At 38.8% G+C, this 19,004-nt stretch overlaps 1 protein-coding gene and 1 pseudogene across 8 annotated transcripts in view; both read left to right on the forward strand.

The window, feature by feature from the left end:
• The window catches only part of SEC22A (SEC22 homolog A, vesicle trafficking protein), an 84,858-nt gene that overhangs the window by 40,696 nt on the left and 25,158 nt on the right, over positions 1-19,004 (forward strand). For all 8 annotated transcript variants that reach the window (XR_006222019.1, XM_007098302.3, XM_042998283.1 and 5 more), the window contains one exon: positions 8,114-8,229. Coding sequence is in view for 7 of the 8 variants with exons in the window: in XM_007098302.3 (XP_007098364.2) it covers positions 8,114-8,229 (116 nt within the window). In the remaining variant the exon portion in view is untranslated. The remainder of the gene's footprint in view (positions 1-8,113; positions 8,230-19,004) is intronic.
• LOC122230581 lies at positions 15,237-18,763 on the forward strand (annotated as a pseudogene).

Consider the following 19,004-nt stretch of genomic DNA (forward strand, 5'->3'; position numbering starts at 1 on the left):
CCTTTTAAAAAGAGGCTTGTCATTTGTTTTCATGCTTTTAAAAATATTTCTGGTCATTTTTAAATAATTTTAATAGTAAATAATAAATTGTATGCTATTAATATAAAGAGAGGTTCCAAGGCCAAGAGACAAATAGTAGAAACTTAATATTTATCTAGTCATATTATTTATTTCTTAAATAGATACCGATCAACATATTAAAATGTTAATATTTTTCCATTCAAGAATGGCCCTTCTGTACCTAACCATAAATAGCTGAGATTTTTAAATTATAGTACAGCATATTATTTGGGTTTTTTTTTGTAAGGCAAGCTTGTATATTTTATTTATTTTATTTTTTTTAAATATGAAATTTATTGTCAAATTGGTTTCCATTCAATACCCAGTGCTCATCCCAACAGGTGCCCTCCTCAATACCCATCACCCACCCTCCCCTCCCTCCCACCCCCCATCAACCCTCAGTTTATTCTCCGTTTTTAAGAGTCTCTTATGTTTTGCTTCCTCCCTCTCTAACCTTTTTTTTTTCCTTCCCCTCCCCCATGGTCTTCTGTTAAGTTAGTTTCTCAGGATCCACATAAGAGTGAAACCATATGGTATCTGTCTTTCTCCGTATGACTTATTGCCCTTAGCATAACACTCTCCAGTTCCATCCACGTTCCTACAAAAGGCCATATTTCATTCTTTCTCATTGCCACGTAGTATTCCATTGTGTATATAAATCACAATTTCTTTATCCATTCATCAGTTGATGGACATTTAGGCTCTTTCCATAATTTGGCCATTGTTGAAAGTGCTGCTATAAACATTGGGGTACAAGTGCCTCTGTGCATCAGCACTCCTGTATCCCTTGGGTAAATTCCTAGCAGTGCTATTGCTGGATCATAGGGTAGGTCTATTTTTAATTTTTTGAGGAACCTCCACACTGTTTTGCAGAGGGGCTACACCAGTTTGCATTCCCACCAACAGTGCAAGAGGGTTCCCATTTCTCCACATCTTCACCAGCATCTATAGTCTCCTGATTTGTTCACTTTAGCCACTCTGATTGGCATGAGGTGATATCTGAGTGTGGTTTTGATTTGTATTTCCCTAATGAGGAGCGATGTTGAGCATCTTTTCATGTGCCTGTTGGCCATCTGGATGTCTTCTTTAGAGAAGTGTCTATTCATGTTTTCTGCCCATTTCTTCACTGGATTATTTGTTTTTCGGGTGTGGAGTTTGGTGAGCTCTTTATAGATTTTGGATACTAGCCCTTTGTCCGATATGTCATTTGCAAATATCTTTTCCCATTCCGTTGGTTGCCTTTTAGTTTTGTTGGTTGTTTCCTTTGCTGTGCAGAAGCTTTTTATCTGCATGAGGTCCCAATAGGTCATTTTTGCTTTAATTCCCTTGCCTTTGGGGATGTGTCCAGTAACAAATTGCTACGGCTGAGGTCAGAGAGGTCTTTTCCTGCTTTCTCCTCTAGGGTTTTGATGGTTTCCTGTCTCACATTCAGGTCCTTTATCCATTTTGAGTTTATTTTTGTGAATGGTGTAAGAAAGTGGTCTAGTTTCAATCTTCTGCGTGTTGCTGTCCAGTTCTCCCAGCACCATTTGTTAAAGAGACTGTCTTTTTTCCATTGGATATTCTTTCCTGCTTTGCCAAAGATTAGTTGGCCATACGTTTGTGGGTCTAGTTCTGGGGTTTCTATTCTATTCCAGTGGTCTGTGTGTCTGTTTTTGTGCCAATACCATGCTGTCTTGATGATGACAGCTTTGTAGTAGAGGCTAAAGTCTGGGATTGTGATGCCTCCCATTTTGGTCTTCTTCAAAATTACTTTGGCTATTCGGGGTCTTTTGTGGTTCCATAAAAATTTTAGGATTGCTTGTTCTAGCTTCAAGAAGAATGCTGGTGCAATTTTGATTGGGATTGCATTGAATGTGTAGATACCTTTGGGTAGTATTGACATTTTAACAGTTATTTATTCTTCCAATCCATGAGCATGGAATATTTTTCCATTTCTTCATATCTTCTTCAGTTTCCTTCATAAGCTTTCTATAGTTTTCAGCATACAGATCTTTTACATCTTTGGTTAGGTTTATTCCTAGGTATTTTATGTTTGGTGCAATTGTGAATGGGATCAGTTTCTTATTTGTCTTTCTGTTGTTTCATTATTAGTGTATAAGAATGCAACTGATTTCTGTACATTGATTTTGTATCCTGCAACTTTGCTGAATTCATGTATCAGTTCTAAGAGACTTTTGGTGGAGTCTATCGGGTTTTCCATGTATAATATCATGTCATCTGCAAAAAGTGAAAGCTTGACTTCATCATTGCCAATTTTGATGCCTTTGATTTCCTTTTGTTGTCTAATTGCTGATGCTAGCACTTCAACACTATGTTAAACAACCGTGGTGAAAGAGGACATCCATCCCTGTCGTGTTCCTGATCTCAGGGAGAAAGCTCTCAGTTTTTCCCCAATGAAGATGATATTAGCTGTGGGCTTTTCATAAATGGCTTTTTTGATGTTTAAGTATGTTCCTTCTATCCCGACTTTCTCAAGGGTTTTTATTAAGAAAGATGCTGAATTTTGTCAAATGCTTTTTCTGCATCAATTGACAGGATCATATGGTTCTTATCTTTTCTTTTATTAATGTGATGTATCACATTGATTGATTTGTGAATGTTGAATCAGCCCTGCAGCCAAGGAATGAATCCCACTTGATCATGGTGAATAATTCTTTTTATATGCTGTTGAATTTGATTTGCTAGTATCTTATTGAGAATTTTTTCATCCATATTCATCAGGGATATTGGCCTGTGCTTCTCTTTTTTTGCTGGGTCTCTGTCTGGTTTAGGAATGAAAGTAATGCTTCATAGAATGAGTCTGGAAGTTTTCCTTCCCTTTCTATTTTTTGGAATAGCTTGAGAAGGATAGGTATTATCTCTGCTTTAAATGTCTGGTAGAATTCCCCAGGGAAGCCATCTGGTCCTGGACTCTTATTTGTTGGGAGATTTTTGATAACTGATTCAATTTCTTTGCTGGTTATGGGTCTGTTCCAGCTTTCTATTTCTTCCTGTTTGAGTTTTGGAAGTGTGTAGGTGCTTAGGAATTTGTCCATTTCTTCCAGGTTGTCCAGTTTGTTGGCATACAATTTTTCATAGTATTCCCTGATAATTGCTTGTATTTCTGAGGGATTGGTTGTAATAATTCCATTTTCATTCATGATTTTATCCATTTGGGTCATCTCCCTTTTCTTTTTAAGAAGCATGGCTAGAGGTTTATCAATTTTGTTTATTTTTTCAAAAAAAACACCTCTTGGTTTCATTGATCTGCTCTACAGTGTTTTTTTTTTTTATTCTATATTGTTTATTTCTGCTCTGATCTTTATTATTTCTCTTCTTCTGCTGGGTTTGGGGTGTCTTTGCTGTCCTGCTTCTGTTTCCTTTAGGTGTGCTGTAAGATTTTATATTTGGGATTTTTCTTGTTTCCTGAGATAGGCCTGGATTGCAATGTCTTTTCCTCTCAGGACTGCCTTCGCTGCATCCCAATGCATTTGGATTGTTGTATTTTCATTTTCATTTGTTTCCGTATATTTTTAAATTTCTTCTCTAATTGCCTGGTTGACCCATTCATTCTTTAGTAGGGTGTTCATAGCATTGTGGTCTGAAAGTATGCATGGTATGATCTCAATTCTTGTATACTTATGAAGGGCTGTTTTGGGACCCAGTATGTGATCTATGTTGGAGAATGTTCCATGTGCACTCGAGAAGAAAGTATATTCTGTTGCTTTGGGATGCGGAGTTCTAAATATATCTGTCAAGTCTATCTGATCCAATGTATCATTCAGGGCCCTTGTTTCTTTATTGATCCTGTGTCTAGATGATCTATCCATTGTTGTAAGTGGAGTACTAAGGTCCCCTGCAATTACCACATTCTTATCAATAAGGTTGCTTATGTTTGTGATTAATTGTTTTATATATTTGGGGGCTCCCGTATTCAGCGCATAGACATTTATAATTGTTAGCTCTTCCTGATGGATAGACCCTATGATTATTATATGATGCCCTTCTTCATCTCTTGTTACAGCCTTTAATTTGAAGTCTAGTTTGTCTGATGTAAGAATGGCTACTCCAGCTTTCTTTTGACTTCCAGTAGCATGATAGATAGATCTCCATCCCCTCACTTTCAATCTGAAGGTGTCCTCAGGTCTAAAATGAGTCTCTTGTAGACAGCAAGTAGATGGGTCTTGTTTTTTTATCCATTCTGTTACCCTATGTCTTTTGATTGGAGCATTTAGTCAATTTACATTCAGTGTTATTATAGAAAGATACGGGTTTAGAGTCATTGTGATGTCTGTAGATTTCATGCTTGTAGTGATGTCTCTGGTACTTTGTGGTCCTTGCAACAGTTCACTCACAGAATCCCCCTTAGGATCTCTTTGTAGGGCTGCTTTAGTGGTGATGAATTCCTTCAGTTTTTGTTTGTTTGGGAAGACCTTTATCTCTCCTTCTATTCTGAATGACAGACTTGCTGGATAAAGGATTCTCGGCTGCATATTTTTTCTGTTCATCACATTGAAGATTTCCTGCCATTCCTTTCTGGCCTGCCAAGTTTCCATAGATAGGTCTGTCACTAGTCTTATTGGTCTCCCTTTATATGTTAGAGTGTGTTTATCCCTAGCTGCTTTCAGAATTTTCTCTTTATCCTTATATTTTGCCAGTTTCACTATGATATGTCGTGCAGAAGCTCGATTCAAGTTATGTCTGAAGGGAGTTCTCTGTGCCTCTTGGATTTCAATGCCTTTTTCCTTCCCCAGATCAGGGAAGTTCTCAGCTCTGGTTTGTTCAAGTACACCTTCAGCCCCTTTCTCTCTCGCTTCCTCTTCTGGAATTCCTATTATACGGATATTGTTGCATTTGATTGCATCACTTAGTTCTCTAATTCTCCCCTCATACTCCTGGATTTTTTTTTATCTCTCTTTTTCTCAGCTTCCTCTTTTTCCATAATTTTATCTTCTAATTCACCTATTCTCTCCTCTGCCTCTTCAATCTGAGCGGTGGTCACCTCCATTTTATTTTGCACTTCATTTATAGCATTTTTTAGCTCCTCGTGACTATTTCTTAGTCCCTTGATCTCTGTTGCAATAGATTCTCTGCTGTCCTCTATACTTTTTTTCAAGCCCAGTGATTAGTTTTATGACGATTATTCTAAATTCTTGTTCCATTTTATTTTATTTTTTTTTTTTTTTAATTTTTTTTTTTCAACGTTTTTTATTTATTTTTGGGACAGAGAGAGACAGAGCATGAACGGGGGAGGGGCAGAGAGAGAGGGAGACACAGAATCGGAAACAGGCTCCAGGCTCCGAGCCATCAGCCCAGAGCCTGAAGCGGGGCTCGAACTCACGGACCGCGAGATCGTGACCTGGCTGAAGTCGGACGCTTAACCGACTGCGCCACCCAGGCGCCCCATTCTTGTTCCATTTTAATGCTTAAATCATTTTTGATCAATTCGTTAGCTGTTGCTACTTCCTGGAGTTTCTTTTGAGGAGAGTTCTTCTATTTTGTCATTTTGGATAGTCCCTGGAGTGGCGCAGAACTGCGGGACACTTCCCCTGTGCTGTCTGGAGTAACTTGTGTTGGTGGGGGTGGTGCCCACAGTCAGACCTGATGTTTGTCCCCAGCCCACTGCTGGGGCCACAGTCAGACTGGTGTGTACCTTATCTTCCCCTCTCCCAGGGGCAGGACTCACTGTGGAGTGGTGTGGCCCCTGTCTGGGCTACTTGCACACTGCCAGGCTTGTGGTGCTGCTTTGATGGGATCTGGTGTATTAGCCAGGGTGGATCCGCAAGGTGCACAGGGGCGGAAGGGGCAGGCATAGCTTGCTTTGCTATTGGTGGTCCCCTGAGGGAGTAGTCCTGCATCACCGGGAGGGAGGCCAACCCGTCGGAGGGATGGATCCACAGAAGCACAGTGTTGGGTGTTTGCGCGGTGCAAGCAAGTTCAGTGAACTGGTTCCCTTTGGGGTTTCGGCTGGGGGATGGGAAAGGGAGATGGCGCTGGCCAGCGCCTTTGTTCCCCACCGAGCTGAGCTCTGTCTTCCAGGGCTCAACACCTGTCCCTCCCCCTGTCCTCTCGCCCTCCCGCTCTCTGAGCAGAGCTATTGACTTATAACATTCCAGATGTTAAATCCCACTGGCTGTCAGAACTCACGCAGGCCGACCCCTCCACTTTTGCAAGCCAGACTCAGGGGCTTGGCCTTGCCAGGCGGGCTGGCTGCCCCTCCACTGCACCGGCTCCCTCCTGCTAGTCCGTGTAGCACGCACTGCCTCTCTGCCCTTCCTACCCTCTTCCGTGGGCCTCTCGTCTATGCTTGGCTCTGGAGAGTCTGTTCTGCTAGTCTTCCGGTGGTTTTCTGGGTTATTTAGGCAGGTGTGGGTGGAATCTAAGTGACCGGCAGGATGAGGTGAGCCCAGCGTCCTCCTGTGCCGCCATCTTCCCTGGATTTCTAAGCTTGTATATTTTAGAAGTGTGATTTATGTAATCTGTTCAGTTGTCTGGTTTTATGCTTAAGGCTCATATTAAGGATTTCTTTTCTTATTAGAGGCCAGTTTTTCCTTACTACTGAGAAGGTGTGGGGAGGGATGAACAGAGTACAAAACATGACTAATTGGTAGACCAGTTGCATAGATTTAAAAAAATTTTTTTTTAATGTTTATTTTTGAGAGAAAGAGTGAGTGAGCAAGGAAGGGGAAGACAGAGGGGCAGAGAGAGATGGAGACATAGAATCCAAAGCAGGCTCCAGGCTCTGAGCTGTCAGCACAGAGCCCGATGTGGAGTTCAAACCCATAGACCACAAGATCATGACCTGAGCTGAAATCGGACGTTTAACTGACTGAGTCACCCAGGCACCCCAAGTTGCATAGATTTTAAATTGTGACTTTTTTTTCTCTACTGATATACAACTTAGTCTTAATACTTTACAAAGACATTGAATTTTTTTTGTTTACATATTAAAATCTCAAAGAAACTGATTAAGAGACCAAGCAATCAGCTTGGGCACAGAAGAAACTTAAGAAAATGTTATCCCATATTAGCATTTTCTGCTGAACTTGAGGAATAAATACTTTTTGTGATATTTGGGGTTTTATGTTTCAATGAACTGTTTAGGGAAACTTTTCTGCTATAAGGGCTGAATATAAGTTGCAAAGATTTAAGCCTTTCCTGATATTAATGTTCCACCTCATTAACTTCATTGTCAGCGCTTTTACACTTCATTGATTTAAATAAAATGATCTAACTGTAGTTCTGCTGTCTTTTCTCTTTCTCTCTCTCCTTTTTGAGGTCTAGATGATTGTGTATTTAGTTTTGTATTTTCATTTAGACTCTGTTGTTAATTTTGTTAAGCCCAAGATGAGGATAAAGGGAAATTATGGTATAACTAAATGTCTTACCCTGCTGAAGCCCTGACAGATAAGGGAATGCATTTGTTGAGATAAACTGGTCACTTTCTTTTTTAGCTAGTGCTTTAACATTTGTCATGGTCTTCAGGTGCTCCTCAGAGATCATGAACTTCTATTCTATTGTGAAGTTCAGATTGGTGATTATATAGGAGGTTTCACATATATCCCATGGTATTTTTAGACCTGGAACCCAAATAATGGAGAGCTTGGCTTTAAAAAAGCAAGCTATGTTTGTCCTTAAAAATGTTATCTAAGCATTTTCAGTAAAAGAGGAATTATGCAATGATTTCTCAAGGAAAGTCACCTTTGCAAATATTTGCAATTACTTCCAAGTGGTAGACCTATTTAGGCAGTAAGGTTTTTTTTTGCATGATTTACTGCCAGATGTGAGCCCTCCTTAGCACCATATACCCCAAGTGCGAGTTAGATGTCTTTGTTAACATTTAGAGAAAAAGAACTTAATGAACTTGAGTTTGGGGCAACGAAGCTGTCATGTTGCCAAGATATTTTGCATTAAAAAATAATTACTAACATATTAATAAATAACTTTATGAAGATTAATCCGTATTTGACCCTTAAATTTAAATATTTAGCAAAGAATTTCATTTTACAGAAGTTTAGGTGCTGACATGAGATAGTGGTGTTCATTTCTAACCATTTCTTTTATTTTCCAGCTCACCAGCGACTAGAACCAGCAACTTTGTCAGCAATTGTGGCATTTATCCTCAGTCTTTTATGTGGAGCTCTGAATTTAATTCGAGGTTTTCATGCCATAGAAAGTCTTTTGCAGGTACTGTGCTGATTTTGCAATTTCAGGTGACTGTGCCTGTTGCTTCTACTTGTTACTCAGTTGATTTGAATTGATTTGGGTATTAGTACAATTTACGTTGCATGCTCAAACTCTGTATTCTTTATGCCAGCCCTGGTCTCCCCTTCCTCTAAGAACAATGATTTCTAGTTGGCCTCTTTGACTCAATTAGCATGTATTTATTTATAATTTTCTCTGCAGGAGGCACTGTAGGTGGATACTCTGGGGACACCAAGGTATGTGTGACATGAACACTGCAGTCTCAGAGCCTCGAGTTGAATTGGGAGGGGGCAAAGCCGTCCATCAATAATTACCAAGTACATAGAGTTTGGAAGAGGAACAGTCACTGCGAGTCAGGATAGGAGAAGACTGTGGAGGAGGGGTGAGCTGGACCTAGAAGGATCTGAGTGGAAAGAGAGGAATGGAAAAAAAAAAGAGGGCATTTATGGGCAGGTTTTTGTCCCACTTTTATGTATTTCTACCTTGTTATCTCCTTTTTTTTTTTTCCTTTTTAATTGGAGGCTACCAGAAACCACTATTTTTTTTTTTTCAAATATTGCCAACGATTCTGTTTTCCAGTGGAGTTTTCTCAGGGACTCTGGCTATCAGAATATACTAACTTTTTCTCTTTTTATAAAGTTTTTGAAACTTCCTTTCTTAAAGTTTAGCACATTTCAGACTGGACAGCTTTCCTTACCTTTGTTTCTGCTCACTTTCTCTGAAGATTTTTTCTTGACACTTGCACATATAAATAAATTCTCTGTTTTTGGTCAGCATTAAGCTCAGAATACCATTTGTAAAAAAACCACTTAACATGCCTTATATTCTTTTTCAAAATTGCTTGTTTTGTTTGGGGAACACTCACAGAGTACCATTCTGAGTACCCTCTGAATGTCGTCAGCTCTTTGAAGCCAGTAGCAGAGCACATCACAAGTTTCAGGCAGCTGAGCTGTCCCTTGGGTGGGGAGGAGGAGTGTCTCATGACTTTTTAATTCTTCTTTCAAATATCCCGAGCCCTCAGGTAAAGCCCCTCTTCCCTTTCAGGCACAGTGTCCCTTGGTGTTCCTGCCCCTGTTCCCTAGCCAGGTCAGCTTTATTCCAGAAGGAGTTCAATTTTGAGCCAGTTAGACAGCCTGCCAAAAAGAAACAAAGGCAATTTGGAGACCACTGACTGAAAAAGTTAATAAATAGGATATTCTCTCCCTTCCCCCCCTCCCCACCTTTTTTTTTTTTTAAACTTGTTGTAGTGGAAAGAACAGTAGTGTGGGTGTGTGAAGAGTTAGTTTTTGTTTGTGGAGCAAAGAGAGTGTTGGTTCCAGTTCAGCTCCTGATTAGCTCTATGACCTTGAATAGTTCACTTTGGTTTCTCGTCTTCAATTTCATTACTTATAAATGAAAGAGAAGGTTGGATTTGATGAGTATTTCTCAAAGTATGGGGGGCATTTATCACTGGTTGCATAGTAGATGACTTTAGGTGGTAGAGGGATGAATGTTTTTAATTTTAAGAGTTATATATTTAATGTATATTAATGTATAATAACTGTATTTGGTAAGAGATAGTATCTGTTAATGATAGAGATATAAAATTTTTTTATGTTTGTTTATTTTGGGGGGAGGAGGGGCAGAGATAGGGAGACAGAGGATCCGAAGCAGTCTGCCCCCTGTTAGTGCAAAGCCCAACGTGGGGTTCAAACCCTCAAATTGTAAGATCATGACCTGAGCTGAAGTCAGATGCTCAACTGACTGAGCCACCTAGGCACCCCTAAGATTTTCTTTTTAAAATAAGTTAATTTTAATAAAATGCCAATTTTATGCATTTTATTAAGTAAATAGTGGTATAATTAGTATTTAGAGTTGGCAAAACTTGTGAAGATGGTTTTCTGTGGTTAAAAAAAAATTCTCAGGTTGTTTGAAAGTAGCAAATTAGTAAGGGGAGGAGGCAGATCTGGGTAGAGAAGTTTTTGTGCTATAGAGCCGTACCATCCCTGACTCAGAAGGCAGTGTACAAGTGTGAAACCTGGACCTTAGATCCTCCTTACTTTTAAAAGTCAGGCAAGGTTGTTGTATCTCACAAAACCTATTAAAGAAAGTAATTTCTGGGGTGCCTGGGTGGCTCAGTCACGCATTCGACTCTTGATTTAGGCCCGGGTCATGATGTCACAGTCATGGGATCGAGCCCTGTGTCAGACTCTGTGTTGAATGAATGTGGAGCCTGCTTGGGATTCTGTCTCTCCCTCTCTCTGCCTCTTTCTCTCACTCTCTCAAAATAAGTAAACATTTTAAAAAATAGCTTCTTTCAGGCACTTAGGTATCTTATCCCTCAGTTTCCTGATTCTTTCCTCCCTCTTCTGATTACTAACTTCAAAGCTAAGGAAAGTAGTATAAACTACAGCTTTTGATGCTTTTGAGCTGCTACAGCTGACTCATGCCTGCCTTGATGCCTAAGTATTCCATGTTTTCCCTCCGACCAGTAATGTCTTTGCCTCATTGCAGTTGTTTAGGGTTCAGAAGAACAATAATCTGATTAAATGGATTATTACGTGTAACTGGCTGATAGCTCTGAGATTACTCAGCCTGTTTACACTTTAAAAAGACATTACAGACCAATGTAACTCATGAACACAGAAAACTCCTCAACAAGATATTAACAAATTAAATCCGATGATATATAAAAAGAATCATATACCACAGCCGAGTGGATTTATTCCAGGTATGCAAGGCTGGTGCAACATTCAACAGTTAATGTAATCTGTCACATCAACAGGCTAAAGAAGAAAAATCATAGGATCGTGTCTTGGATACAGAAAAAGCGTGTGACAAAATCCAATACCTATTCATGAACTCACCACAAACTAGGTATGAAGGGGAACTTCCTCAACTTGATAAAGAACATCTACAGAAACTCTACAGCTAACACCATACTTGATGAGAAACTAGATGCTTTGTCCCTAAGATCAGGAACAAGACAAGGATGTCCTCTCTAACCATTCCTATTCAACATCGTACTGGGGAACCTAGTTAATGCAGTAAGACAAGAAAACAGAAGGCATACAGATTGGGAAAGAAGGAGTACAACTGTCTTTATTCACAGATGTTCTGATTATCTATGTAGACAATCCCGAAGAACTGACAAATTCCTAGAATTCATAAATGATATAACACAGTTATTGGTTCCAAAGTTAATATATAAAAGTCAATTACTTTCCTACATACCAGCAAGGAACAGTTGAAATTTGAAATTTAAAAAACAATTTAAAATGTTTAAAAAACATTTATATTGGCACCCCCCCAAAATGAGGCGCTTAAGAATAAATCTGACAAAACATATATAAGACCTGTGTGAGAAAAACTATAAAACTGTGATAAAAGAGGTCAAAGAAGATCTGAATAAATCTTCTGAATTATCTGAATAAATGGAGTGACATTCCATTTATAGTGACATTCCATGTTCATGAGTGGGAAGATTCGTTGTTAAGATGTCAGTTCTTCCTAACTTGATCTATAGATTCAGCACAATCCCAATCAAAATCCCAGCTAGTTATTTTGTAGATACTGACAAAGTGATCCTAGTAAGGACAGGTAAAAGCCAACACAATACTGAGGAAAAGGAAATCAAAGGACTGACACTACCCAACTTCAAGATTTACTGTTAAGCTATAATAATTAAGACAGTGTGGTGTTGGCAAAACAATAGACAAATGGATCAATGGAACAAAATAGCTCAGAAATATACCCATATAAGTATAGTCAACTGATCTTTGACAAAGGAACAAAAGCAATTCAGTGGAGAAAGAATAATATTTCAACAAATGGTGCTGAAACAGACATCCACATGCAAAAAAAAAAAAAGATCTGGAGACAGATTTTACACCTTGAATTAAACAACTTAACTCAAAATGGATCACAGACCTAAATGTAAGGTACAAAACTTTTAAAAGATATTGGGAGAAAACCTGGATGACCTTGGGTTTGGTAATGACTTTTTATATACAACATCAAAAGCATGACCCATGAAAGTTTAAAAAGTTTCGTCCCGTGAAGGACATTAAGAGAATGAGAAGATAAGCCACAGGCTAGGAGAACATGTTTGCAGGACACATCTGAAAAATGGCTTGTATCCAAAACATACAAAGAACTCTTAAAACTTAAAGTAAACAATGCAATTAAAAATTGGGCAAAAGAACTGAACAGGCACCCCACCAAAGTAGATACCCAGGTGGAAAAAAAGCATATGAAAAGATGTCCAACATCATATGTCACTAAGGAATTGCAAATTAAAACAACAATAAGAAACTACTAAACTATTAGAATGGCAAAACAAAACAAAACACTGGCAGTACCGAATGTTAGTGAGGATATATAACAATATGAAGTCTTCATTCGTTGCTGGTGGTAGTGCAAAATGGCAGTCATTTTGGAAGACAATTTGGCTGTTTCTCACAAAGCTAAGCATAGCCTTACTATAAGATCCAGAAATCATACTCCTATGTATATTTACCCAAATGAATAGAAAACTTATATCTACCAAAAACCTGCACATGAATGTTTATATCCTAATTTCAAAAAACCAGAAGCAATTAAGATGTCCTTCAAAAGGTGAAAGAATAAACAATCTGTACGATGGAGTGTTATTCAGTGAGAAAAAGAAATAAGTTCTTAAGCTGCAAAAAGACCTGGCTAAACCTGGGGTGCCTGGGTGGCTCAGTTGGTTAAGCATCCAACTTCGGCTCAGGTCATGATCTCACAGTTCGTGAGCCCCGCATCGGGCTCTGTGCTGACAGCTTGGAGCCTGGAGCCTGCTTCAGATTCTGTGTCTCCATTTCAGTCTGCCTCTCTCCTGTTCGTTCTCTGTCTCTGTCTCTCTCAAAATAAAGACATTTTTAAAAATTAAAAAAAAAAAAAACAAAAAACATGGCTAAGCCTTAAATGCCTGATGCTTAATGAAAGAGGCCAGTCTGAGGAAACTACATAGTTACATGATTCCAACTATATGACATTCTGGGAAAGGCAAAACTATAGAGACAGTAAGTGAAAGGATTAGTGGTTGCCAGGGGTTTAGAGGGAGGTAGGAAGGGATGAACAGTTGGGACATGGGATTTTTAGGGCAGTGAAACTATTCTGTATGTTAATGTAAAGGTGATTATTTCATTATACATTTGTCAAAGCCCAAAGAATGTAGAACACAAAGAGTGAACCCTAATGTAAACTGTGGACTTTAGTTAATGATAATGTGTCGCTGTTGGCTCATCAGTTATAACAAATATACCACATTAATGTAAGATGTTAATGAGAAAATGGTGAACAGGGGAAAGAGCCGGGTATATGGGAACTCTTTGTAGTACACTTTCTGCTTAATTTTCTGTAAACCTCTTCTAAAGATAAAAATCTATTAATTTAAACACACACGCATACACACCAACATTATAACAAAGACCAGAAAGGGAGGAGCATTCTCTGGGCTTTAATTTTCATTAGGTACAGCTCCACTTAGTAGTTAAAAGTATAGCTTGTTGCACCCAGCTAACTCTTAGGGAATGGTGGATCAGCTTTCTCTTCTCATGAGGGAGCTGAGCCTTGTCCTTCACACAGGCAGGGAGGGGATGTCAGGGTCCCAGCCAGAGTGGAATGTGTCCAGGAATGTGATTCATGTTTTAAGGTCAAATGTACAACTTTGTGCCCTCAGAATAGTGGCCATTTTGAGAGAGCTAGAGACCCTCTGATCCTGTGCCCACCAGTCCTTCTCAGCTCAGCCCCAAGTACTCCCACCAAAGATGGTCTGGAAAAATAACAATATCTTTTAATCTGCATTTCTTTGTATAAAGAAACTCTGGAATGATAAACTTACAAATGCAGTAGGAACTGGATAGATGGGAAGCAGGGTAGGAATGAGACTCTTCATAATATATACCTTTCGTTATATTATTTTTACTTTTTGAACCATACTTGTTCAGATTTTAAGTAATCAAAATGAATATTTATTAGCACCTGTTATTTAAACTTGAAAAAAAGGCAACAACTTTTTTTTTAATGTTACTTATTTTTAGAGAGAGAGAGATGGTGCACACATGTGCGTGGGAGAGAGGAGAGGGAGAGAGAATCCCTAGCTGGCTCCACACTGTCAGCACAGAGCCAGATACAGGGCTTGATCTCACGAACTGTGAAATCGTGACCTGAGCCAAAACTGAGTCAGATGCTTAACCGACTGAGCTACCCAGGTGCCCCCCCAAAAAGACAACTTCTGTTAACCCAACTTAATAGGATTTTCAAGTAACATTTCAGTAGAGTAAAGGCAACTATTTTTATGGGGGTTAAAAGGAGCCTGAGCATTTTCCCTGGGTTTTTATAGTTTCTTACTGCCTCTACGAATCCACAGTTTGCCTAGAAGCTTCAAGTTGTTTGTCTTAAACAGTTCCTTAAGACTGTGATGCTGGAGTGTGAGGAAGCATGGGATAAATTACAAGTAGGGACAAAGAGAGCTTTTTTACCACATCATTTTATAATTTGGGGACTCAGTAGATGCTTGTATCTTTGAGATGTGTCTTTCTAATGATATGGAATTCTTTCCTTTTCCATTGTTGTCCTAGACTAAATTTATTCCAAACAATGTTTCCTTCTTACCTGATATAAGGAACTTTAAATTGGTCCATATGGGATTTTTAGCTGCCTAGAAAGTGTGGACACCTGGTTATTTTGTTCTTTTAGGAATGTTTTAAATCTTTGTTCTGCCATAGACACCTGATGTACTCCACATACACTTATCAATAATTGAGGTTTCTAAAACAGGGATGCTCAGAGAAAAGAACAAGGAAACAGAATGCAGAGTTGTGAGGTAGTTCATGGTAGTTTGTCACTCATAAGTAGTTTAAAAGGATTTTCTAGCAAATTCTGATCTCACATAAATCAGACACTGCTTTTGGAAATTCATTGGACCAAAAGTAGAGATTGCTTGTGTTCCAATTATTGGGGATCTTATATCAATATAGAGGAAAATGTTCTGGTAAGTGATGCTTGGCATTATTTTCCCATGTCTTGTTATAAGAATAATGAAGGAGCACAATGGAACGTTGGATGTATCTGCCTTCTGAGGATTCTGTATCCTGAAAGGTGGAATGGACAACAGGCAAACAGAAGGAGAGAATGAAATGTCAGAATGCAGAGGGCATTGATAACTTTAGTTTTAAGCAGGGTAGGATTAGGGGTACAAACTAGATTAATTTCCACAAGTACATCCTTTATAGCCCAGATCAACTGGAAAGAAAATATATACAGAATTGGGAACGTGAGGTCTTTTGCTTTTAATTTTCCCTCCTTGGAGTCTATTTTTGTGACTTGGATAAAAGGTCCTTTTTATTCTCACAAAAGCCATTGAACTTAAGCCTTCTGTCAACCTTCTCTGTGGTTCGTCTTTGTATTTTGTGTTAGAAATAATCTCTAGAGTCAATGTAGATAATTTTTGGTCAGTAAAAGTAGAACTTTTTGAGATGGTTGCTGTGTAGCCTTGAATGTAAATTCTAGGACTTGGGACTTAAACTTCCCTGTTTTGAAGTTACCTGTAGTAGAGTTACTCAAATCATGGTGGTCACAGAGGAGGCAGAAAGGCAGTACACAGATTAAGTGGTCTCAACATTTCTTTAATACTTAATCTAAGAGCCAAGGATTTATTTAGGGATATTTATAGATTTAGCTGAAAATATGTAATGTATTTCCTGAGTGTGAGTACATTGATTTTAAAGTTTACCTTTTTAAGACCACGAATTTTAACTACTCTTTTTGAATGCTAAAAATGATTGCCACATTTATCTTCTAGTATGTAAGTTGTTGCCTAAGGCACATTTAAATTTGAGAACCTACATGAATCAACATGCCTGTGTATTTTTAACATCGTTTGAAGATTTGGCACAAGTTTGTTTCTTCTTAATGAATAACTGCTTCTTAGGGTAATAACAAGGAATTTATTAAAATATATAGCACTGAAGCATTTCTTTAGAATGTAAGTTCAAACTGGGGAGGTGTAGGATGAGTAGAGTTTTATATTAAGTTGGAAATTTTGATTTGGTGTTCATAGTAATGTGTAAATTAGATTATTTTCACCCATTTCCTAACTTTGTTCTGAGTTTAGAGATGTTAATGGGTTTATTGTGAATTGGCACCTCGCGAATGTATAATCTTTTATCACATCAGGTTTATGTTGTCTGTGTTCCTTTAAGGAGCCACCTTGAGACAGTGATATTAATTAGGCTGGTGTCAGTCTAGAAGTAATTTTCATGTGGTGCATTAGAGAAAAATTGAGCATTCTGATACAGCAGTAAAAATGCTGGCCTGGAATTCAGGATACCGGGGTCCCATGTGCCAGTAACTAACTTAGTGACCTTAGATGAGTTATTTACCTTCTTGGATCTCATTTTCCTATTTTGTAAGATGCAGGTATTAAATTACATAGGCTCAAGGACCACTTCAGTACTAACGTTCTAAGACTCTCTGATTCTGAAATTGTTAGTAATGCCTACTACGAAGCAGAAGTAATCAATTTTCTTTTATTCCTTAAGTTCTTTATTTCCCATAGATTTGTTAATACCTAATTAAAATTCAGAAGGTTTTGATTTATTTAGTAGCATACTATCTATGCTAAGATGCAGTGCTTGCTTGTTTTCAAAGAAATAAAAGTATATTTCCTGATTCTATGTTCATTATTAAAGAGTTGAGGGAAAAATGTATAAAGAAAATAAAAATCATCTCCAAATTTTCTCTATTTTTATATATATGCATATACATACATATGTACCTGTATGTATGTCATATCCATTGTATGTTTGTGCCCTTTTTTCCACTTAAGATTAAAAAGTGAGGGGCGCCTGGGTGGTGCAGTCGGTTGGGCGTCCGACTTCAGCCAGGTCACGATCTCGCGGTCCGTGAGTGCGAGCCCCGCGTCAGGCTCTGGGCTGATGGCTCAGAGCCTGGAGCCTTTTTCCGATTCTGTGTCTCCCTCTCTCTCTGCCCCTCCCCCGTTCATGCTCTGTCTCTCTCTGTCCCAAAAATAAATAAATGTTGAAAAAAAAAAAAAAAAAAAGTGAATATTTCCCAATTATTACAAACATTTTAATAGTATCATCCGAAAACATTGTATGATTATTATATATTGCCTCTGTTCCTCTCTTCATCCTTTCATTTTTTTTAATTTTTATTTAACTTTTAGTTAAAATATACAGTACAATATTGGTTTCAGAAGTAGAATTCAGTAATGCACACTTATATACAACACCCAGTGCTCATCACAACAAGTGCCCTCTTTAATACCCATCACTCACTTAGCCCATCCCCCAATAGTTAAGAGTCTCAGGGTTCCTGGGTGGCTCAGTCAGTTAAGTGTCCGACTTTGGCTCAGGTCATGATCTCATGGTTTGTGGGTTCAAGCCCTGCGTGGGGCTCTGTGCTGACAGCTCGGAGCCTGGAGCCTGCTTTGGATTCTTTGTCTTCCTCTGTCTCTGCCCCTCCCCCACTTGTGTGCACGTACACTCTCTCTTAAAAATAAGCATTAAAATTTTTTTTCTTTAAATTCTCCTGTAGTTTGTTTCCCTCTCCTCTTCTCCCCCATCTTCCCATATGTTCATCTGTTATGTTTTTCATCCTCACCTTTAAAAAAATATTCTTTCCATTTGTTAGTTTTGAAATTGTTTTAAATGTTTATTTTTGAGAGAGAGAGAAAGAGAGAGCACGCACGAGCAAGTGGGGGAGGGGCAGAGAGAGAGGGAGACACAGAATCTAGAGCAGGCTCCAGGCTCCAAGCTGTCAGCACAGAGCCCCAAGTGGGGCTTGAAACCACAAATCGTGAAATCATGACCTGAGCCAAAGTTGGACACTTAACCGACTGAGCCACCCAAGTGACCCTCTATTTGTTAGTTTTCAAAGCAATATATTGGTATCCTAGCGTTCTCCTAAAGGTGAAAGTGACATTTTTAAAATTTTTAATTCAACCTTTTGGCCAGAACCTCCATCTTTCAGTAATTTGCCAAAATGACCAACACAAGGGAAAGAGGAGAGGTACTCGCTATATGTTCTGTAGGCCTTTTAGAAAACATGGAGTTGTTCCTTTGGAAGCATACATGTGAATCTACAAGAAAGGTGATATTGTGGATATCAAGGGAATGGGAACTTTTCAAAAAGGAATGTGGCACAAATGTTACTGTGGCAAAACTGGAAGAGTCTACAGTGTTACCCACCATGCTGTTGGCATTGTTGTAAACAAACAAGTTAAGGGCAAGATTCTTGCTAAGAGAATTCTTGTAAGTATTAAGCATGTTAAGCACTCAGAGACCTGAGACAGCTTCCTGAAGCGTGTGAAGGAAAACGATCAGAAAAAGAAGAAAGTCAAGGAGAAAGGTACTTGGGTTCAACTGAAGCACCAGCCTGCCCCACCCAGAGATGCACATTTTGTGAGAACCAGTGGAAAGGAGCCTGAGCTGCTGGAGCTCATTCCCTATGAATTCATAGCATGATAAATGTAAAAAAAAACAAGAACAAAAACCTCAAGACTATGTAAATAAATAAATAAATAAATAAATAAATAAATAAAATAAATAAATAAAACTTTTATTCGAACTTTACCTCTGCCCCTTCCTTCCCTGCCCCACCCTGCCTTCATCGCTCTATTGTCTCTTCCCTCACACACACTTCTGTGCCCCCTCTTGAACCTCTCTCCCACCTTCCCCAACTGCTAGCTGTTATTCCCTCACCTGCATTCCATTTGCTTTTTCTCTGCT

This window comes from Panthera tigris, chromosome C2 (genome assembly GCF_018350195.1).
Source record: "Panthera tigris isolate Pti1 chromosome C2, P.tigris_Pti1_mat1.1, whole genome shotgun sequence".
In the NCBI taxonomy this organism is placed as follows: domain Eukaryota; kingdom Metazoa; phylum Chordata; class Mammalia; order Carnivora; family Felidae; genus Panthera; species Panthera tigris.